At 48.6% G+C, this 23826-nt stretch overlaps 1 protein-coding gene across 1 annotated transcript; it reads left to right on the forward strand.

Annotated features, from left to right (window-relative positions):
* The first annotated feature begins 9668 nt into the window (after nucleotides 1–9668).
* Nucleotides 9669–21391, forward strand: LOC144946622 (protein lifeguard 1-like). Its single transcript, XM_078875632.1, has 7 exons — nucleotides 9669–9808; nucleotides 14837–15030; nucleotides 15569–15681; nucleotides 16269–16469; nucleotides 16764–16892; nucleotides 17305–17448; nucleotides 18276–21391. The coding sequence occupies exons 2-7, from the start codon at nucleotides 14847–14849 to the stop codon at nucleotides 18423–18425; spliced, it is 921 nt and encodes a 306-aa protein (XP_078731758.1). The 5' UTR covers nucleotides 9669–9808; nucleotides 14837–14846; the 3' UTR covers nucleotides 18426–21391.
* Nucleotides 21392–23826: the final 2435 nt, after the last annotated feature.

Genomic DNA, 23826 nt, shown 5'->3' on the forward strand with positions numbered 1-23826 from the left:
GATGAAGTATATAAATGTTTAATTTTTCGGCAATACTGCACAGTACCGTACATGTAAAGGGACCGTCCATAAATGACGTCACGCACCTGGGGGGAGGGGGGGGGTCAGACATTTGTGACGATGTGTGACGAGGGGGGTGAGAAATGTGACGTCACATCAAAATGCGCAACTTTAAATAAATAGAGACAACACGTTCTACTTAATTAAATAGACTTTTTAATAAATGTTTTCTTCTACAACATCAGAGTGCAGCGCCACATTAAATACGCACTAGAATGACAATAGTTTAAAGCGATTTGAAGCATGTTTTATTTTGGGGGGGAGGTGGGCAGAGTTTTGTGACGTCATATTTGAGGAGGGGGGTCTGACTTTTTGTGACGTCGTGTGACGAAGGGGGGGGGAGGGTCAAAAATCGTCCAAAATCGCGTGACGTCATTTATGGACGGCCCCAAACGTACGCCGCATAATCCTCAACATTTTCCGGCAAAACGTTAACCTACGTATTTTGATGCGTCTTCAACTGTCGACCAAACGTATGAAATCATCAAATCAAGAGGTTATTAAAACATGTTCAACCGTCCAACACAAACATTATGAATATTCTGTATTCGTGTGAGCGAGCGATCGATTGCTCCGGTGTGGCGGGCGCAGACCTGGGCAATCGATCGCACAATCGATAAATAAATATATAACGTTGCCCGCGTGTTTCATGTCGTCGATTTAGCAGGCACAAGCTGTAGCAAATCTAAAACTTTGTACGCATTTATACATGTTTGATAAACGAACATGTTTAATACCGACTGACCCGATTTAATGTTGTCAACAATTGAGGATATATTATGCAGGGTTATTAAATCCAAAGGGGGGCGCTTCAAAAAAATGTGAACACCTCTGAGAAAGTGCAACAACATCACGAGAAATGTGCTGCTTCCTCCGAGCTCTGGAGACCACCTGGAGAAGATTCCAGGCACGCGTTGACAACGATGGCGAGCAAGTGGGGCAAACTCTTTGAAGCTATCAAGATACATTTGTGAAAATGTTTCAGTGTAGTATTATCCGTTCTTTTTCCATGAAAACGATAGTACCGTATAAGTGTTACAAAAATTTGAAGTACCCTCTATATTGTTGGGGTGGGGTTCGCTTTGTCCCTCACATTAGGAACCTCAGGTGCATATAATCAATTTTAATCACAATTGCAAACTAACGAAAATAAATAAAGCTGTCCACTCTAAAGGGACATTGTCCCCCCGTGCCCCCCCCCGCCCCACGCTTCACCCAAACATATATACAGTAGTAATCAAACATTAACACATATAATGCCATATCTAACCCTCACCAAAATCCTCATCCCAATCCTTGCCTAATTAAAGCTATCCATATACCTAAACCAGTTCCTGACCCTATCCTTACTAACCCCCTATTCCTGACCCCAGCCTCTAACCGTAATAAAATCTCGATTTAAAGCTTTCGTGACTGCAGGGATTCATCTTCTTGGTTCTTTCGGTAAAGTCACGTAGAAGGGAAATAATAAAATGATAAAAATACAACATAATAAAATAATTCTCACGACGTTTCGGCCACAACGCAAGCAGCCGTCCTCAGGTGAAGAACAGACGCTGTCTTTCCGACAGACCTGTTCTTCACCTAAGGACGGCTGCTTGCGTTGTGGCCTAAACGTCGTGAGAATTATTTTATTACGTTTTATTTTTATCATTTTATTATTTCCCTTCTACGTGACTTTACCGAACGAACCAAGAAGACGTAATAAAATCGCTTGTGGCAGATCAAGTGCGCCGACGAGGGGCTGGAGGAGGTACCGCTGCTGGACCCGTCCCTGCTGGAGAACGACCGTCCCATCAAGAAGCTCTTCCTCGGAGGGAACCGCCTTCGCGTGCTGCGAGCGGGCAGCCTGGCGCGCCTGCCAAGCCTCGAGCGGCTCAGCATTCGAGCCTCGCGCGTCGCCCAGCTAGAGGCAGGCGTCTTCCAGGGCCTGCTGCGACTCCAGGTGGAGTTCCAAACCATCTCCAACCTCCTCCATGTGGGGTCCAATCCTCTTTGACGTGGGTTCTAAACCTCCGCCCAACCTCTATGTGGGATCAAAACCTTCTCAACTTGGGATTCCAACCTCCTCCACGTGGAGTCCCAACCTCCCTCACTGTGGGTTCTAAACCTCCTCCCAACCTCCTCCACGTGGAGTCCCAACCTCTTGTATGTTGCTGACCCAGGCCACTCTTGCAAAATGAGACTATCCTGATCTCCTGAGTTTTCACCTGGTGTTAATCAACAACAAATCAAACCTCTCCCGTGGTCCCTCGCCAGGTCCTAGAGCTGCAGGATAACGAGCTGGAGGAGGTTCCGGCTGACCTGATGACTGACCTGCCGGCACTGCGCACGCTGGACATGTCCGACAACCGCGTGCGGGTCCTCCCCGCCGAGGGTCTGTCCAGGCTGTCGCGACTCCGTGACGTCTACCTGCACGGGAACGCACTGCGAGAGCTGCCACGCCGTGCGTTTGCGGGCTGCGTGCACCTGAGACGCCTCTACCTGCACGGGAACGCGCTCACGTGAGTGCTCGCAAAATTCCCAAGGAACATTAGCGACGAGTTTCACCCAAAGCAAGGTTCACGGGGCAAAGCGGGCGTTGTCGTGTCCCTGGTTTCGAATCGGGGTTTTGGCCACCCGTGATTAATCCGGGTGGTCAAGTGTAGCGAGTTCATAGTCTCAGTGCGGTCACCAGTAACGAACACAGAGACCCACAAAGAGAGAGTCCTCCTGCTGCTCTGCCCCCTTTCCCCAGGTCCCTTCGTGCAGACGGGCAGTACTTTGCCGGCGCTCGCTCGCTGCAGGTGCTGGACCTGCACGGCAACCAGCTGCTGGTGCTGGACGTCGCTCTGCTGCTCGAGCTGCCGGGGCTGCAGCTGCTGGACCTGTCCAACAACCGCCTGCGCTCGCCGCCGGCGCTCAACCTGCCCCCCCGCGACCCCCTGCCCCCCCTGGGGCCCCTTCCCAACCCGCGACCCCGCGACCCTCTCACGAGCACCACCGTGGCACCGAGCCCCAGCACCAGCCCGGAGCCCGCGCCAGGGCCCGCGCTGGGGCCCCTGCAGCTGCGCTGGCTCGTGCTGCACGGGAACCCCTGGGCCTGCGAGGACGTGGACGCGGTGTGCGCCCTGCGGCAGCGGCTGCTGGACGCGAGAGTGCGGGTACGAGGAGAGGTCGGGGGTCCGGAGGGTGCACCCAGGGGTAGGGATGGAGATCGAGACAGGAGATGGGGACAAGGGTCTGGGATGGGTGGGAATGGGGATCCAGGGGTAGGGATGGGGATCGAGACAGGAGATGGGGACAAGGGTCTGGGATGGGTGGGAATGGGGATCCAGGGGTAGGGATGGGGATCGAGACAGGAGATGGGGACAAGGATCTGGGATGGGTGGGAATGGGGACCCAGGGGTGTGGATGGGCATTCATAAGAAGTAGTAGGGGACTCAAATAGGGATCCATGGTGATGAGGATATGAAATCAAAGTGATTTGCTGCTCAAAGGAGCATTGAACCAGAAACGGAAATTCCAGACTCAAATGAGGGAGAAAGTCTCCCATAGAACAACCCCTGTTGACTTCCTCAAAGAGTGTTACTTATTTTATTGATCCTGGAGGGGCAATGGGCTGAGTCAAGCCCCTCACCAGGAATGGAACTCGCAACGTTCCGATGGCGAGCCGCTCGCTCTACCACTGAGAAGACACCTTGGCCAGATAATAATTGCACAATAATGACTGTCATAATTGCAAAGTTAAGTCAGACTTGCAGGTGCAATGTTCTTGTTATTTGTTTTTAAAGTTTTGGTATTTATTCTCCGGTTGCGTTCTTTGTTGTCGGAAAACACAATTCTTTGATGCTTACAAATGGCGATTGGGTAGCAGCAGAATTGGTGTTCAGTGTTGACATCAGCAGACGTCAGCGTTAAAAGTCACAATGCGTTGAGGACACGGCGAACATTTTGGCCCGTATCATGTTTTATTGAGACCAAATTAAATGGAAATGACATTTATTTTACGTTATTTCTTGCCGTGTTTAATCATACTCAAGCAATGATCTATCCACGGCTGGATGAAGGCCTCCCCAAGTCATCTCTCACTTTCTGTTGAAGCAACGTTCCATATAGCTCCTCCCTTTAGCTGCCACTCCACCGTTAGTCTCGACCTCCAGCCGTTATCTCTCCTGGCGATGATTCCTAGCCAAGCCTACTTACTTTCCGTAACAGTCAGTATGACGTCTACAATTTGCATATGTTCTCTGTATTCATCTATTTTCACGTTACAATGTACTCTTGAGTGTCGTAATGCCACCAATTACTCGGGCGAGTAATCGGTGCTGTTGCGGTTCCTGGCAGGTGTACTACGGCCTCACCTGTGCATCCCCGTCCTGGGTGGCCGGGCGTAACGTCCTCACGTCGCGATGTCCCCACGATCTGACCACCACCACCACGACCACCAGAACCACGACCACCAGGAGGACCACCACCACCACGAGGACGGGCCGGCCAGGAATGCCGGGCGACGCTATGCAAAGGTCAGAGGACATTTTTAATAATGCCTTTATGACTCAACCCAAACAATGAATAGCTTTTTGTAAACAGATTGTAAACAAAATCGCAGCTTTAAAGTCACGATTATCAAATGTCTGTAAGCACCTCAAATGGTACACGGGGATAACGGCTTGAGTCCTGCTGTGATGAGCTACAGACCTATGGATTTTCATTAGGAGTATATACATGCCCAGGTAAGGAGTATTTGAGAAGCAATATTGTAAGGTTTTTTGTACATATCCACGTTTAGTGTTTCTCTTTCACAAAGCAGCAACCGGGCGATGCTGGCAGAACCAGTCTGATGCAGTTGTGCAAGCAGGCGTTGTCGTGACCTCACGAGCATGCCATATTAGTAGAATGGCACGTCTTAACCATAACTTTGCAGTCTTTTTCATCATACTTTTAAACTCGTGCGAGACAGCCCAGGACACGCGACCTAGATGTGTATCTACAAGCAGTGCCAGATTATCCTAGTAGCAAAAGTAGCTACATATGCTACGGGCCTCGCACTTTTAAGGGCCCCACGCTAAATTCTTTCAAGCTAGCAATTCCGGTTCAATGATTCTGCACTTGCTTGATTACTATAGTAATATACTGCCTTCAACTTTTATGAACGACTGGGTGTTTAAGGTTAGCGATTTGTCTTATTATCTGGCTATATAGCAATGACAAAATTACTTTACTATGCAAGTTAAACATTATGTGTTTTAATATTTGAGTGGTTTTTTTAGGGCCCCTTTATAACATATGCTACAGGCTCGCACTAGCTTAATCCGGCACTGTCTGCAAGATAAATGATTGTTTTTCGATCACCTCTTCCTTCCTGAGCAACAAATATGGCTTTCACATATATTTAGTGGGCAACCTCGCATCAATACACACATCAGCGTTATGCAAAAATAACGCAACAATAACGACCGATTAAAAACAGGCCCTTGCCATGGTAAACTTGAGGGCGACACTAAAATTAGAAGCAGTGTTTTTGCCAGGTTAAAAATACTCCCCCTCCTAGTACCGGATTAGTGCAGCTAAGATGCTGCAGTAATTAATACGGATTGCTTTCAGGCCGTTTTGAAGCGACAGGCCTCATGTGGTCGTTGTCTGTGTGAAACGAAGTAGTGCGCCATTATGGGCCCATGGGCAGTAGATTCACCACCACTGCTTTAAATGAACATCTGTGCCAATCCCGGCTTGTGTTTTTTTTTTCTGCTGAAGAACCACACAAACTACAAATCCTGCGAGAACCAAGCTTCGTGGAACGAAACCCCAGAAGGTGAGATGCATCTGAGTTCAGGTCACCTGCTCGATCAAACTCCACGTCAATTGCTTCAGGCCCCTCTACATATTTCACGCCGTTCCACATTTATCCCTTTGGAAAATCCTTAATCGCTCCATCTCCTTGGTGTACCTCCTCTAAGACAGCCAGATGGAGATGCGATAATTACATACATTTTGCTTGCAAGTTTGTGTAATAAACAAAGGTATGTTTGCCACGTGAAACAATGTTGCAGGGGCAAACGCTTTGTGCTATGACCATGGCTGATTCCCAGCCAAGGCTACCTCTTCAACAACTGACGCTGTATCACTTGAATGAGGGAGGGTCAAACAATCTCCAGGACCAACAGTGTGTGGCGGCATTCTTCAAACAGTGGACTGACAAGAGGCTGTACATTGAGACCCCCACTGAGTCTCGAGATGATTTTTGCGTTGGTTTCCATTGAATGAGTTTTTCCTCGGAACTGATATTCAGTACGCATCATGAGTGGATATCCGTGCCACTGTTATCTCATGTATACATACATGTATACATACATGTATACATACATGTATACATGTATGTATACATGTATGTATACATACATGTATACATACATGTATACATACATGTATACATACATGTATACATACATGTATACATACATGTATACATACATGTATGTATACATGTATGTATACATGTATGTATACATACATGTATACATGTATGTATACATACATGTATACATACATGTATACATACATGTATACATACATGTATACATGTATGTATACATACATGTATACATACATGTATACATACATGTATACATACATGTATACATGTATGTATACATACATGTATACATACATGTATGCATACATGTATACATACATGTATGCATACATGTATACATACATGTATACATACATGTATGTACGTTGGAATTATTTCGCATCGTACGTAGCCAACCGTGCTTGACTGCCTCATTTGCCATCCTCTTTCTGACCTCTCCGTTGCCCATTTACATTAGCCAGTTTATGTGCAGGATCTTACGCCGCCGCTTACACGCACGCACGCATGGTCTGGTTTCCCCCGTCGCGTCTGCCTGTTAGCCGGTGGCCGGGGGGCCTGCAGATCTCTCTGGCCAGTCTGGGGGGTCAGGGGGCCCCACGCCCTTCGCCTCGGACCTTCTGCCCCATGGCGTGTGGCTGCCGGGTCCTGACGGGTCTCTGCTCGAAGGAAAGCAGCCGGCGTCGTCCCGCCTGCCGCCAACGTCGCCGGGTGCCGTGCTGGGCACGCTGCTGCTGCTCACGGCACTTGGCTGCGTGTGCGGCTTCCTGTCGAGACGCGCACGGGCACGTGGGGTGCTGTGGGGGCAGCAGCGGCAGGGGGAGCAAGGGCACCAGGCGGTGTTGGGGCCGGCAGGCAGGGATGCGAGGGCGCGGGGAGATTGATGATCATGGTGATATCAGAAGCGCTCATGTGTTTGGTCTCATTGTAAAACAAAATCAAAACGCTCGCCCTCCACAAAATCTCATAAGCACGATTGTCTTGCTGAGCTCTTTGATGTGTTTTCAACATCATGTCCAATGTTTTGCTTCACATGCTGGAACTGAACAATTCAGTTACAATGATCAGGGCATGAAGAAGCTCCAAGCACGTGGAGCAAGGAATGATGTTAATTACGTTTGACATAATCGTGAACAACACGCAACATAGCCTGACAACACAACCAGGGAGTTCCTTCCCCAAGCCGTCCGTGCTGTTGAATCCCTGCGTGTCAAATTCAAGACCTTTCTTCTTCTGCCTATGACTGACGGCCTCGATAAATGAAATAGTGTCCACTGTTTCTATCCAGTGTCTAGAGATGCGATTGCGTTTAGACGCTTCTATATAGATCCACGTTGTAATGAATAGTGTTCTACAGTGTCTTGCTGTGTTATTTTGAGACATTTGATCTATTCAGTTGTATTATTGCTTTTTCATATCTGCATTAGGCTGCACATCGATCACGCTCTGCAATGTAAAGCTCTGAATTTACACAGGTTTCCCAGCAGGTCACTGGGCTGTTTTAAACACATTTATAACTTGTCAAAAAGGGTGGCATGAGTAGTCACTCAACGAGTGAGGACGTTGATGACATTTCCACAAACGTGTTGATGGGATTTAGCATCAGGTGTGTAATAACCATGCCACTACAAGCCTTGCCTCTGTGCTGGGACCAACATTTAACAATCATTGCTGATCAACTGTGGCCGGTGATGTCCACTGACACGAAATTATTTCTTATTTACACAAGAAAGCTGCAGTGATCCTCAATACTGTTTCAAGAGAATCATGTTTGGGACCTTTGCGTTTAGGTAAAAGAAACAGGAGGACGTGGAGAACACGTATGGTTGAGGGAAGAACACTCACACTCCACTATTCAAATAGCCTGACGTCACCTTCTTGTTGCAATGTGGCCTGTAGGTGCCTCGATTTAACCTGTAGTGAAGAGTGCCAAATAAAGCATGTGCTCAATTTCAATGTAATGCTTTCGTGACTGCAGGGATTCATTTTCTTGGTTCTTTCGGTAAAGTCACGTAGAAGGGAAATAATAAAATAATCAAAATTAAACAATAAAAAATTATGTTGAGGACAGCTGCTTGCGTTGTGGTCGAAACGTCGTGAGAAATTTGTTTTATTTTGTATTAATGTAATATTTTCCTTCTACGTGACTTTACCGAAAGAACCAAGAATATAAAGCATGTGTTGTGCGAGGTTGAGTATGAGTGCTATTTTTATTATTATTGATGCTGTGTTTATTGGTAAAGGTGAGGTTATATGGATCCATAAGAGGTTTTTGGGTTAGGGGGCGCCCATAAATGACGTCACGCACAGACATTTGTGACGATGGGGGGGGGGGGTTGAGAAACGACGTCACATCAAAATGTGCAACTTTAAATAAATATAGACAACACGTTCTACTTAATTAGACTTTTTAATAAATGTTTTCTCCTACAACATCAGAGTGCAGCGCCACATTAAATACGCACTACAGTGACGATAGTTTAAAGCGATTTGAAGCATGTTTTTTGGGGGGAGGGGGCAGAGCTTTGTGACGTCATATTTGACGGGGGGGTCTGACTTTTTGTGACGCCGTGTGACGAAGGGGGGGGGGGGGTCAAAAATCGTCAAAAATCGCGTGACGTCATTTATGGACGGCCCATTAGATAACATTAATATAAATGTGTCGAAAAACCCGCCACCACCAATTAGTAAGGAGGAGTGTGGTGAGGAGTGTGGTGAGGAGTGTGGTGGTGAGGGGTGTGGTGGTGAGTGGTGGTGAGGAGGGGGAGGAGAGTGGTGAGGAGTGTGTGGTGAGGAGTGGGAGGAGTGTGGTGGTGAGGAGTGTGGTGAATGTGGTGGTGAGGAGTGGGAGGAGTGTGGTGGTGAGGAGTGTGGTGAGGAGTGGGAGGAGTGTGGTGGTGAGGAGTGTGGTGGTGAGGAGTGTGGTGGTGAGGAGTGGGAGGAGTGTGGTGAGGAGTGTGGTGGTGAGGAGTGGGAGGAGTCTGGTGAGGTGAGTGTGGTGGTGAGGAGTGTGGTGAGTGTGGTGGTGAGGAGGGTGAGGTGAGTGTGATGGTGAGGAGTGTGGTGAGTGTGGTGGTGAGGAGGGTGAGGTGAGTGTGATGGTGAGGAGTGTGGTGAGTGTGGTGGTGAGGAGGGTGAGGTGAGTGTGATGGTGAGGAGTGTGGTGAGTGTGGTGGTGAGGAGGGTGAGGTGAGTGTGATGGTGAGCAGGAGTGGGAGGAGTCTGGTGAGGTGAGTGTTGGTAGCGTCACGCGCGCGTCACGGACCTCTCACTCCACTTCCGGAAGCATCCCCCGAGCACCGCGGCGCACACGACCCCGACTCGTCGCCCCGCAGAGACCCGCAGGGACCCCGACTCCTCGCCCCGGGACGCAGCCGCGGACCCCCCGAGATCCCGGTGAGACTGGGCCCCCTACAGGGGTCCTCCTGGGCCCCCCCGGGCCCCCCCGCGATGTCGCGCCGCCGTGACGCAGCGAGATTTTGAAGTCGCCCGGGGTCGACTGCGACACGGAGTCGCTTCGTGATGGCGCGGCCACCATCACCATCATCACCACCATCATCACTATCATCACCACCATCATCATCACCACCATCATCACCACCATCATCACCACCATCATCACCACCATCATCACCACCATCATCACCACCACCATCACCACCACCATCATCATCCCCACCATCATCATCACCACCATCACCACCATCATCACCACCACCACAACCATCACCACCACCACCATCATCATCACCACCATCATCATCATCATCATCACCACCACCATCATTACAATCAACACCACCATCATTACAATCAACACCACCACCACCACAACAATCACCACCATCATCCACACCACCACCATCATCATCACCATCATCATCACCACCACCATCATCATCATCATCACCACCATCATCATCATCACCACCACCATCATCATCATCACCATCATCATCACCACCATCATCATCATCATCACCACCATCATCATCATCCACACCACCACCATCATCATCACCATCATCATCACCACCACCATCATCATCATCACCACCACCATCATCATCATCACCACCATCATCATCATCACCACCACCATCACCACCACCATCATCCACACCACCATCACCACCACCATCATCCACACCACCACCATCATCATCACCATCATCCACACCACCACCATCATCATCATCACCACCACCATCATCATCATCTTCACCATCATCATCATCACCACCACCACCATCACCACCACCACCGTCATCACCAACCGTTTAAACAATCGGTATCACCAATGGCTTGTTGCCATATAACGGCGATTATATCAGACGTTTTCATTATGACTGTTGTTATTAAGCTATGGACGGCACAGGTTACTTAACCACTCTAAACATAGCGGGATTTTAGTCGAACTTAAGCGATATCATCACGGCAGAAGCGAGCACTGAAATTACAATCTCACCATCATCAACACGATCGTCATTGTAAACACTTACACTCGCCATCATCATCATCATCATCAATAAACACGTCACCACCATCATCAAACAATTAATCACGGACTCCTTCTCCTTCAACGTACGGCGCGAAAGAAGTGCAGCATACTGTAGATACTACCACCGTGTATGGTGTGATCATCATAATCGGCATCGCTCAACGTGAGTGATGTGTTCGGTGGCCACGCAATGTTGTTTGTTAGGGCTGGGGGGGGTATGGTGGCTTTTAGTTGGGACTTTGGGTCAGCTGCATGGTTTAGAGCTTCACAGCTCATCAGGTTTCTCCACGATCAATACCGATCCTGATGTTCGGACACCAATTACAACAACTACGTGGCATGCAACCGAGGCGCAGACTTTGGGGATATGTCTGTCGGGGACTGTGTTGGGTCAGGGTCCAGCCTTGTGCTATTGTTGTTGTTGGCGGTCCGATTTTGAGTGGGGATTCTTGGCTTGAGACCGTGAGCTTGTGTAGCAAGTCACGGGTTGTTCGATCCGGCGAGGATCGGTGCCAAATGTTTGGTTTAATCAGTAGGGCCCCGTGGTGGTGGTGGTGGTGCAGGTGAGCTGGCTAGTGCAGGAAGAGGCGGTAAGGCCCAGCCAGGGGCTTCGTGACCTTCAGAGGACGCCTCCTAACCCTCACACAGGAATAATATTACCAGATCAGCCCTCATCCTGTCAACAGACACACATCGGGTGTTTTAACGTCGTTGTGCGTGATGTACAACATCTCACGCCACGATGTTTTTCTTTCCCGAGGATGCGTGCTGCCTGCCATCAGCCAGCCCAGCGTGCTGCTACCACTGCCTCTTTAATCATTAACGTGGTTGTGATGGGACGCCGGGGTCGTGTGTGTGTGTCTGTCCGCCTGCCATAGTAGCACTTTCAAATGCCCTTGCTAGTTAATGGTTGCGTGGTTTTACTGGCAACCTGGTCAAGAGACACGAGGAAACGAAAGTGGAGAAGTGCGTGAAAGGGGTAGGAGGGGATAATGAACACAGAATTCCAAACCGCTTGGGCAAGGGACACGTCGCTCTAAGGGATGATGGCCTTTCGTCAAGGATCAATAACAGTGGCAGCCAAAGGATGGATCGTGTCCTAGATAGGGCACGTGCGCCGTTGGAGATGGAGCGATTAAATCAGCCGATGTGCAGGTTTCTAGGTTGTGCATCGCTACATCACAATGACAATGATAACAACAAGAGACGCCGTCTTGCCCTCTCCCCCCAATCTCGTTGCAGTCTGTTTAATACAGCAGCAGCAGCAGCAAGTGATGTGTGTTGATGATAGCAGTAGCAGCAGATTTGTAAATACGATGCGTATCGTCAACCCTCCTCCGCCAGACACAGCCAATTAGTAAAGTCACGTGAATACACATGCCAATGTTAATTACTGCTGCAGCACACGTGTGTGTTGAAGAGAAATCTCGCAGCATTTGAATGGGTACGACGTTTCGCTGAAAGTTACAACCAGCATCATTAGGCAGATCCCAGAATTGAACGTTGTGAGATTTCTCTCCCAACACACCGGTGTACTACTGAAGCAGTGATACATTGGCACGTTTGTTCATGTGACAACAACTTTATCATTTGGCTGTGTCGGGGTGGAGGAGGTTTCATGACACATTGTATTATTAATCATATTGGTCGCGAAAGCCTACATGTAAAATGTAGGAGCCAGATGTATTACGTCATGACCACGGTCTCGCCGCACTGGGTTTGTGGTGTCCTCTTATATATTTTTTTATAATATCACTACATTAGCTGCTTTAATTGCCTAAGGGTGCCGATGGAGACACGGTCTCATCTGCAACTAGCAGAGCTCGTAGTTTCCGGTTTTAGAAAGAGGAACAAGCCTCAGTTTCGGGCTTACTTGGGTCAATGACTGGCTGTCATCCCACGTAGCTTTGCTTCTCGTAAGTACACGCGCGTAATCGTTTAAAGTTGCCTTGCAGCTCATCAGCACGGCGCTAGCCTGTCGACAACATCTGTGTTGCCAACTAAAGAGAGTTTCGCTGAAAGTGGTTGCCAAAAAGCCTGAACAGCTGTTGATGAAAATAATGTACTGTAGAGTTATTTTTGTCAATCCATTGTGTATGTACGCGGTACCTTGTGCTATTCCTACATCGCAAAGGTTATCAAGATTGCACTGTGGTTATGTTTTTTTAGTTTTACTGAACATTTCCATCTTGAACCTTCTGTAAAACAACACTACTGAATGAAGGCCTCTCCACGTCGTTCCGGCCATGCTGAACCTTCCTGAAAAAGAGGCTTGAGACCGAGCGAAGCTTCCTGTTTCGGTAAAATGTACAGCGTGTCAGGCCGCTGCTGGATGTGGGTTGTTTGACAATACTGCACCTTGCCCGTCGGCAGCGCAGGTTGGTGAAGGTTGTGGAGGTCCAGAACTGGTTAAGGTATCACTTGCCCACCGATGCTAGCCATGGCTGGGAGTCGAACTCAGGTGGTCGGTTTCATTGCACAACAGGCCAAACCTTGAACCGCCCCTCCAGCCCTCTTGCTGGCAGAATAGAATGTTGTATTTAATCTTGATTTGAAGCTTTCGTGACTGCAGGAATCCATACTCGTTGGTTCTTTCGGTAAAGTCACGTAGGTATAAAATAAAATAAATCACGACGTTTCGGGTGCAACACAAGCGTCCATCATCAGGTGGGAAAGCGTGGTCTGCTGCTGAGGCAGACTGTTTTAAAAGTCGTGATTTATTTTATTTTATACCTACGTGACTTTACCGAAAGAACCGAAGAGAACGTTGTATTTGTTTTGTGCACGCTGAAACAATGAGCAAGTTTCTAAAATCCACCCAAGCAGTATAAATGGGCACAGCACAATCGATTTGCATGACAATTGTGTTGGGGTAGAGGGCAGTTTACTCCCACACTGTACATTGTGGAAGAGTAGACCAGAAATACCCCTTTTGGGACTGTCTCGAGCTCTCTCTGATGGAGGCCCTTCTGCAGGCATTGACATGAACAAACAATTGCAGGGCTGCACCTTTACCTTTGTGTGCACATGCGGGACGAGGACTGGAGGTACTTGTGATGAGTGGAGCAGATATTGTACAGAAGGCTTGCGTTGCCTGGGCCATTGTGGCCAATCATTATCAATGAACATCAATGAATGGGAAGGCTGCATATTGGCAGTGAGGCAGAAATGTGTTGTTCATGCCGAGTGGGATGACTGTATCGCCACCTTAACCCGTGCTCTGTTGAGAATACTCCTAATTATGTTGGAAAGATTGCCTGTCACATTGTCATGTTAACTTTGAAAAGTACTTGTATGTGGGCAGTTCCACAGATTGAGCAAAACATCTAAATAATCATACAATACATGGCTTGTCATTTTCAAAGTTATCTATATTTTTAGAAAATGTGGCTAATACACTGAATATACCATCACCATCCCAGTGGGGATGAAAAAGTGGTTTCATCTAAGCACATCTAACACTGGTATTCTGTGAGCATTTCTCCTGTACCAAGAAAGGTGAACAAATCATTTTAAACATTTTAAAGTCGTAATTGATTGATGTACTACGCAAAATTAAAATGTCCCTGAATGATTACACCCACATCTTTAAGATCCGCATCCGAAATAGTGGAACTGCCCATATGGAAAATAGTAGGGAAGCCAATTACAATAACTTTCATGTATTGCATGTTGGGCAGCTACTTCTGTTCGAGATGGCAGATGGCTCCACTTTATTCCGATAGCCTGCAGTGTTCATGCAGTGGCGTGTATTGGAGGTGGCTGGATGATGGTGGCTGTGTCCTGTGCAATGCAGGTGGCTGGATGATGATGGTAGTTGTGTCCTGTATAATGGAGGTGGCTGGATGATGATGATGGTAGTTGTCCTGTATAATGGAGGTGGCTGGATGATGACGTTTGTGCTGTGATTTGTTTTGCCACAGAAACGCCACCATGTCGACCAGCGAGAAAGCTCCCCTGATGCCGCCCAATGCACCGAAGGACAGCCAGTCATGGGGAAACCCGGATCAGCCCGGATACATGGCACCCCCATACGTGCAGCCCCCCTACCTGACGCCCCCCGGCCCTTCATCCGGGGGTCCGGGCTACAGCGATACACCCTACCACCCAGCTCCAGGTCTTCTTGCACACCCACAATAATCATCTCATTTCCGACACCGATGATCAATTAAGGATAGCTCATAGTGCGACCGCTTTCACCATTCTCATACCATGGGCACTCGTAGTAACGCCACTGCCGGCTGCGATCATTCATTAGCAGCATTTCAGATATTCACCATGTGGTTACATCCGAAGCCGTCATTGGACTCACTCACCATCCTTGACATGAACTTATAAAGAAAGAATAATAATATATTACCTATCTATTATGGAGATAATGGTAGGAAAATGATTGCCCGGATAAAATAAGACTGTGAGGAACTGAACAATCGGGGGAAGGTCTCAATTTTCAGCTGTTGTCCATTCCCTGGTTGACACAAATTATTGAAAATCTGTTAAGATGTTGGAGTAAGTCAGGTGGCTCAGAGCGTGAATACATCCTCGCTTGGAATTACAGATTCCAGTAAGCGCAATTGAAATTGGGAGACAAATATATATATATTTTTAAATAATATCAGAGGTGAAATCTCAACAGGGTGTGTGATTTGTTTCAGGCCCTTCAGCTCCTGCATTTAATGATGAGCATCCGCCAATGTACCACGACAATGAAGACTTCAATATCTCTGACTGGACTGACAAAACAGTGCGGCGAGCTTTCATCAGAAAGGTAAGTCGTCATGTCTGTAGTGGAGAAGCAACGGTGAAAACTCCGTGGCAATTTTGGACATCGTGCCAAGCAACAGACATCACAAACTGAAAACACACCCGAGGGCCGTACATTATAACCACGAAAACCGACAGAGCAGAATAATGAGAATTTGTGTTTGATACAGGGCCCTTTACTCTGGAGCATGTAAGAGCACTTTATACTTGAAGGCAACTTATATCACATATCTCTAATGGTTTGAAAGGGCACACCCAGTGGCAGCTGCCCCTGTATGGCATAAGGTCACTCAACACCTGTCCTTCAAGTGGGTATTAATGTGCCAGTAGGGGGGCAATGATTGCTCTGTATAATCTCCGTTGAGTAATTTGCAGTTTTTTTTTCCCAATGACAAATTTGGACCACGACACAGGCACACAATGGCCTACTCATGTTGAACGACATCCCGGGATCCGTGAAGCAGACGTCGTGCATCCGACAGATAAAACACGCGCAATCATGGCCAGGGCTGCCCGCCGGTCTCAAAGCGGCTGGGCTGTGTCACCGCCCCGACACATTGTGACGTGCTGTGCGTGTGCGTTTGCGTGCAGGTGTACCTGGTCCTGACTGCCCAGCTGCTGGTGACGTTCGCCTTCGTGTGCACCTTCCGCTTTTCGCCCGCCGTCTCGACATACGTTAAACATACTCCCGGCCTCTACTATGCCTCCTACGCGGTCTTCTTCGCTTGTCTCATCGCGCTCAGCTGCTGCGGGGAATTCCGCCGCAAGCATCCCTGGAACATCATCACGCTGGTGCGTGGTCATTCAGGACTTTCAAACTGCACAATGCAGCAGCACGGAAGCGTGGCGTATGTGAAGCTTCTGGCCAAGCTGTGTTTTCTGGAACCTCTTTGTCCCCGAGCGGTCGTCTCCTGGGCTGAGTGGGTGGTCAAGGCCGTTTCATCGCCAATGTCATTAAAAGCAACCTCGGCCAGTGTCGCCCAGCTCACGAATCCCCAGTGGCCTCTCACCATTTTTACCTAACACTGTGTACCTGTGGTGTCGGCAATGCTGTTGAATGAAAATGGTTATGTGTCGCGTGTGCAGTCCATCCTGACGCTGTGCATGTCCTACATGGTGGGGATGATTGCCACCTTCTACGAGGCCGACGCTGTTGTGATGGCGATGGGCATCACAGTGGCGGTCTGCGTGGCCGTCATCTTGTTCTCTATGCAGGTAAACAAACGCACCGTAGTCTACGTTCGTTCACGTCGGCAGCGTGGACGCTCTAGCCCCTGATTGATAAGTGATGTGCAAATCATTATCATCATCAGTCATGATAAATCCACTGCTGGATGAAGGCCTCCCCAAACTTTGCTGTCTCTGTCCTGTGATGTAAGAAGCCACCGACCATGCGTATATGGGCAGATCTCATCACTCCATCCCCGCGGTTGACCTCTTTGGGAGCATTGCCTACCCTTGGCTGCTGCTCCATCGTTATTTTGGACTACCGGCCATCATACCATCAAGCGACATGCACTGGCCAAGCGACACCAAACGATATCTCTAACGCAAGGTGCGCAGATTGTTGTACGGTGTTCGTGACGGTCAAGCCGACGGTTGTGTTTTGTGACCGTCTTTCCCGTAGACGAAGTACGACTTCACATCCTGCAACGGCGTGCTGCTGGTGATGCTGGTCGTGTTGATGTTCTTCTCCATCCTCTGCATCATCTTGCGCAATCATATCCTCAACATCGTCTACGGGGCGTTGGGGGCCCTGCTGTTCACCGTGGTGAGTCTCCAGGATGTCACTCACATAGGCATCCACAGATTCATGTCTTAACGTCCTAGTCTCATGTGCACACATGTTATGACAACCATAATAATTGCAATTTTTATTTAATGTAATGGCGTGATTCAAACGGCTGCAGAATGTGTTACGCGTACTGTTTCTCGCATTGGAGGCGTGGGAAACCAAAGACCAGTGGGGAGGCAACCAGAACCATCATTACCAACATTTTCCGAAGCTCTGTTTACTTATCTTGGGAATTGAGGCTAACTCCTTGAATTAGTCTTTATACGTATGGGAGGTAATCCGAGTATCAGGAAAAAACCCACTCGTGCGGAGAGGGTAACCCTCAATCCCCGGACAGATGGAATACAGATGGAATTTAAACAACTTGGCTATGCTGCCATACCGCCATACCCTAAAAGCCTCGCAGCCCAAGGGAAGGGAAGGAATTTAACGAATCTGTGCAATCCACCACCAGTGCTGGGTTACAGGCGTGTGGCATAGCCACCGGCGCCCAGCTCGTTGCGCAGCGTCGTGGCACCAAAAAATATGTGCTTGTCACCACTAAATCTGCTTCTCACGTCTGCAGCTTGTCATCTCGATCCCTTGTTCACCTGTTTCATTGCGCAATGTAGCTCTGTGGTTTGGCAAGCGATATCTCTCGGCGGGCCACGGCCCAGCATCCTGCCTCAAGAGCCTTCGTCGGTCTCATCTGACCCACGGGCTGCCATTTGAAAGAACCCTGTAATAAGAGGTTTTCATGAACAATGTTGCATAGACACTTTACAGGCGATGCTGCTGCTAAGCAGGATTTGTCCTCTCCACAGTTCCTCGCAGTGGATACGCAGCTGCTGATGGGGAACCACAAGTACGCGCTGAGCCCTGAGGAGTATATCTTCGCCGCCCTCAACCTCTACACTGACGTCATCAACATTTTCCTCTACATCCTGATGATCATTGGCAACTCTCGCAACTGAGTGCACGACGCGCCAGCTTTGTCCTGTTCGGAAATGTGTCTTCGTGTTAGGGATTCGTGGCGTATTTGGTGACGTTTGGCTCGTTTTTCGACGAGAGGTTTGCACACAGCTTCAGCCCGTCGAGGTGCAACAGCAGGAGGTTGTCGTCGCCCATGGTCAACGCCGCTGTGACCTCCGCGTCAAGACATCCGTGCTCACCTCAGAAATATCGCAGAAACCTCGTAGAAAATGCTCGGATACAGTTTTATAGACTTTTGCGGCAAGGCAGCCTCATGCCGTGTAATGCGCGGAATGAAATAACCCTCGAAATAAATTATTTAAAAGTGGAAACAAAAATTGGCTTGGATGGGCGACAACTAATACGGCTAACCCATGCATCAGCATAGGGCCTTTGGAATGAGTCAGGTTTGGAGACAATTGAGAGGCAGGAGACTTTTAAACCACTTCGCTATCAGTTCACGGACCCTCCCTACTCTCCAGAGCCTCGCACGGGGCAAGGTGGAGACCTGGGAGGGTCCGGGCTCTCTCTCATGCGCCAACATCTTCGACTCTCGCTCCCCAGTGTCCACGTTCCTAGCACATGAAGAGTTGTCACATATCAAGTTGGCTTTTGAGTTTTACAGTACATAAAAAAAATTGTTACTAATAGATTAATAAATCAATGTCTTAATGCAGAGTGTAGAACGACTGAGGCTGTCTGCTTGGTTTAAATGCTGTTGTGTAAACAACTTCTGTAAAAAAAATGATATATGTTCTTTCCAAAATGTTGTTAAATTTAATCTTTACTTAATGCAAATCCTCTTACCTTTAAGAAGCAAAAATGATACTTATCAAATATAATGTTACCTCCTTTCCACTTGCCTAGGTGTGTCAACAGCAAAAGTGTTTTCACCGTATGTTAAACGAGAGCCGTGCGCATGCATGTTCTGGTCTCACAGTGGAGGTTGGGCTTGGGTGGAGGAGTTCCCGAGTGTGAGTTTGAAGGCCGAGATACACCGAGTGTCATTTGTGTGCAATTAGCCGGGGAAGGGTGCGTGATTGGGCCAGGTTCTTGATTTGAATTTTTTGCAATCGGCTACCATCGCATAGAATGTAGCCAACCAGTGAGCAGGTTGGTCACGCGCGACCGCAGAGTGCACATGAGGTGTCCGTGTATCGGTGTGTGCAAATGCGTGTGTGAGTTAATGCATGTGCATCTGCTTGTGGCAGCATTGCACTTTGTGATCGATACGGGCGCAGTCCAGCACAGCCCGTGTACGCCCCCCCCATCAATTGTCGTGACATTGTACAGCGTATCTAGGTCATGGGATGGGTGGGGGGGGCCCATGGCACCGACCTCAATTCACACGGCCTGTGTGCACCAGGCGTACCACTTGGAAATGGGCCACACATGATATTTAACATCACCTTCAAGCATCTTGGCGGTGAAAATCAAGTACCACAGGGGGAGGGGGGGGGATATTTTCGACCTTGCAACGCTTCATTTTAGGGAACCCATTAATAGTTTTTTTAAGGGCCTCTTGCAGTGACTGAAGTGTGTGTGTGTTCACGTGCTGTTGTCTGCTAATGCAGGGATTTCCCGAACTTCAGTCCTCGCGACCTCACCATGCGACGTCTTTACCGACGTACTCCCCATTCAAATACAAGTGAACTCGTGTCACGAGCCCGATGATTGTTAAACGTCCCACGCGACGAGCTGAATCCATTAACGCTTCGTGCGTTAATAGAGCCAATTGAAATGAAGATCGAGATGTCTGCGCGTGTGTATGCACGTGTGCCACGTGACAGACGTAGCGTTAATTGGCGCGTCACGTGGGGCGTGTTTAACTATCATCAGGCACGTACAGCGTGGCACGTGTTGTATTTGAATGGGAGCAGTAAATTGGTAGACGTGGTGGGTCGCGAGGACTGGAGTTTGGTAAATCCTGTGGTCTTTAAAAGTCATATTCGGCCCTCAGTTAAAGGTCCCCACCCTCGCTTTAAGGTGATCGTGAGATGCGGCCCAACTGCTGGGTCGTTGGCCTCATGCGTTTGTGTCACCTCTGCGTTCTGGCCTTGTTGTGTTTCTATCGATAGGGTGGCTACATTGCCCCACGTGTTTAAATTGGCATCCTTGCCTGCTGCAATGGCTAACAAACGCGCCCGTGTACCCGTGCCGCCATATCAGCACCGACCGCGCCGTCATATCGAGATGTATCAGAGCTCTGGGCTCCACCACCACGCAGTGCACGTGTGGAAGTCGCGTGACGCTTTAGATGACACAGAAGCAGCACACCCCGCCGGCCGGCAGGCGGGGCTGCAAGGACATTTTATTGGCACCGTTTGGGTAGAATCGCCCTGTCGTCGTGTCGACGCTGCGTCGTGCCTAATCGTACGACACAAGGTCCACGATACTCGTGTTAGTATTTAGAAACATGTTTCCTAATTTTTGTTAAATTATTCTTTCCTGGCAATATGTAAACGGTAATAGTAAAAAAAAAAGTTATGATAGGCTACATTACCCATTAACTGTGTTTCTGTGTTACTTGCATTGGTAAACTATGGTAGCGGTATATTGAATGGAATCGTTCTTTTGTGACCAACAGACGCGTGTTTTACGGAGTAAAATCGCCGGCGATTGGAAGGCTTCCGGCAGGCTTGTGTCGAGTGTCGTTTCAGCTCACGGGCGGGTTTCAGTTTGCAACACGGCGGCGATTTCGAGTCGCGGGAAGTGCGACAAAGCGCGCGCACACAAACAGCGGTGCAATCAAAACAAACACGAAATATACACGGGACGCGAAGTGACACGGAGCCGTGCGAAATGTACTTTGCGACTTGAGTTTGGGGCGCACCGCCGCGACACGCGAGGTCGCGCGTGTAACCGCATCGACCCCGACGAAATGTTGATTTAAAGCTTTCGTGACTGCAGGGATTCATATTTTTGGTTCTTTCGGTAAAGTCACGTAGAAGGGAAATAATAAAATAATATTGTTTTATATTTATTTTATTATTTCCCTTCTACGTGACTTTACCGAAAGAACCAAGAATATGACCTAGACGAAGTTAAACATCGCAGTCTAAAGAATCTTCCTCGGTGCGGGGGCTCTGGGCGGCAGATTGTGCCATTTCACGCCGTGCGGACAGCCACGTCACTTGCAGGTCGCTACAGTTTCCCTCGCTGATAAAATGTTATCCTGATAACCGAACAAATTATTTGGTAGTGGTGGTGCGTTTGACAGCCGTGTTCGCACGGACACAATTAACAACAAAACACCGCAAGACATTCGTCATTATACACTTACTTAAAAGGAAACGGTACATTGGAGGTGACGTGTTTTGAGAAATAGTTATGTGAACGACCCATTGCCCGAAACGTCGCCTGCTAGGTATAGTTTTAACAACTAAAGTGATTGTGACCAAAACTGCGTCAAATGAAAGTGGCGTTGTATATTCATTTCGTGTTGGTCTCGACACATCACGGTGAGGTGAGGCTTTCACTCTGGGTCTATTATGATTGATGTGTACTCATTGGTAAAGTGTGACTATTCATGAAGCTCATGGTGTTTACCCTTACAATCTTGTGTAAGTAGCACAATTTTAATTCCTAAAAAACCCTAATTATTTGTATAATAAAAATGAGTTATCTTTACAATTAGCGGTGCGTATGGAGAGAGAGAGAGGTGACAGTCACGCAGTGCGTGTGCGCCGTGCCCACGAGCTCGCGCGACGGTGGAACCGAGGGGTAGACAAAGGCGAAGCCCTGCAATGTCTCGCTCAGGACGCCCACTGCTGGGGGGGGGGTGAAGGGCCTCTACTTCCAGGCAGTGTTTCATTGCTGGGCTCGAGGTGGGCTGAGACAGGTGTTGTCACTTTTCGGTGGCACGCGACGTGACGACCTTGGCGATCTCAATTCTGTACGGCCAACATTCCGCATCTGCCCACGTGCTCCATGTAGACAGCGCGTCTCTTGTGTCGAACCACTGCCGAATGAATGGAGGCTTCCTCGCGCGCCGCGGGAGCTGTTTGACCCCGACTTTACCACGTTGGTCAGTGCGGGTTGGTGAAGGTGCGGAACACAGATGTTGGAGCATAGAGGTACGGTACAACGATGTATGTTGCTGCACTGCGGTCAACTAACAGTCCTGGAGCGGCATGCAAACAGGCGATTTAATGCGTGGCGGTCGCTAATCCAACACTGGCCGGGCTCAACACTGCTTAGCTTGCGAGATCTGATAAGATCCGGTGCACTCCGAGCGATGCCGTCGACGAGATTTAGACGCAAGGGCAGAAGAATGTTGTCAGGTGACTGCACGGCGATTAAAACGCAGTTACAGTGCGCGAGCGATGCCTGTGTGTGTTCTACGCAAGACTTCGTGGGTGCTGTGTTGCTTTGCCCTGCTGTTCGTCAGGAAGAGCACTCTTGTGAAGGAAGTTTGTAAATATCGATTACAAAAAAGCACAAACTCACCTCGGAGAGGGTGGCAGTATCGGCTGGAAACGTGAGCGCATCCACGCGATTAACCCTCATCGTTATCCTCATCAGCATGACCGTCATCCAGTAGATGGTAACGTCGAATGGAATTACAATTTACTGCCAAAGGCCAAATTTACTTAAATTACTCCTTCATTACACTGAACTATAACGCACAGCTGCTGCTGTCGTCTTAATTGTCCACAATTAGCCTTAAACATCTGCGTCCATCTCGCCGCGAGTCCCGTTAATTAGCAGGGCACCATCGTGTACCCACCTCGAGACCAGTCCGCATCCCGTCATCGACGTCGCCGAAAGCAATGGCTCATGAGCTAATGATATAATTCCAGCTGCAACCTCGCCGTACGCCTCCCACTATACATATCACTTCCTGGCGTGACCTCGCTGTACAAACCGGTAACCAGAGCAATAACAATGCCGCATTGAAACACGGCCTCCACATTCACGTGAAGTTCTCATAACGCGTGGCAGGCGAGGGAGTTCATGCTTTCTTTTGGGCCGTCTTTAGGCAGTGTTAACGTTTGCTCATGAAACTAGAGGGCATTCACATTCAAATCAAAATGTGTATTTCTTTCAAGTCAACGAAGATTTAAGTGGACGAAAAACTATCAATCGTGACGATGGCTATAGGCCAGGGGTGGGGAACCTGTTTTCTGCCAAGGGCCATTTGGATATTTATAACATCATTCGCGGGCCATACAAAATCATCAACTTAAAAATGTGCCTGTTGTATTTGGTCAAACATTTAATTAACTCACCCCTAATGTGATGGCTGGAACTGCTTCTCTTTGGTGAGGCGTGTGATGTTAGCTGGTATTGATGATGTTGCTACTCGCAACTGCTTTTCCAGGTTTGCTCCGAGATTTATTGAATTTCGAGTCCCGTCTGCGGTTGCCTTGGCAGGGCCACACCAAATGATTTCGCGGGCCT

Source organism: Lampetra fluviatilis, chromosome 42, assembly GCF_964198595.1.
Source record: "Lampetra fluviatilis chromosome 42, kcLamFluv1.1, whole genome shotgun sequence".
In the NCBI taxonomy this organism is placed as follows: Eukaryota; Metazoa; Chordata; class Hyperoartia; order Petromyzontiformes; family Petromyzontidae; genus Lampetra; species Lampetra fluviatilis.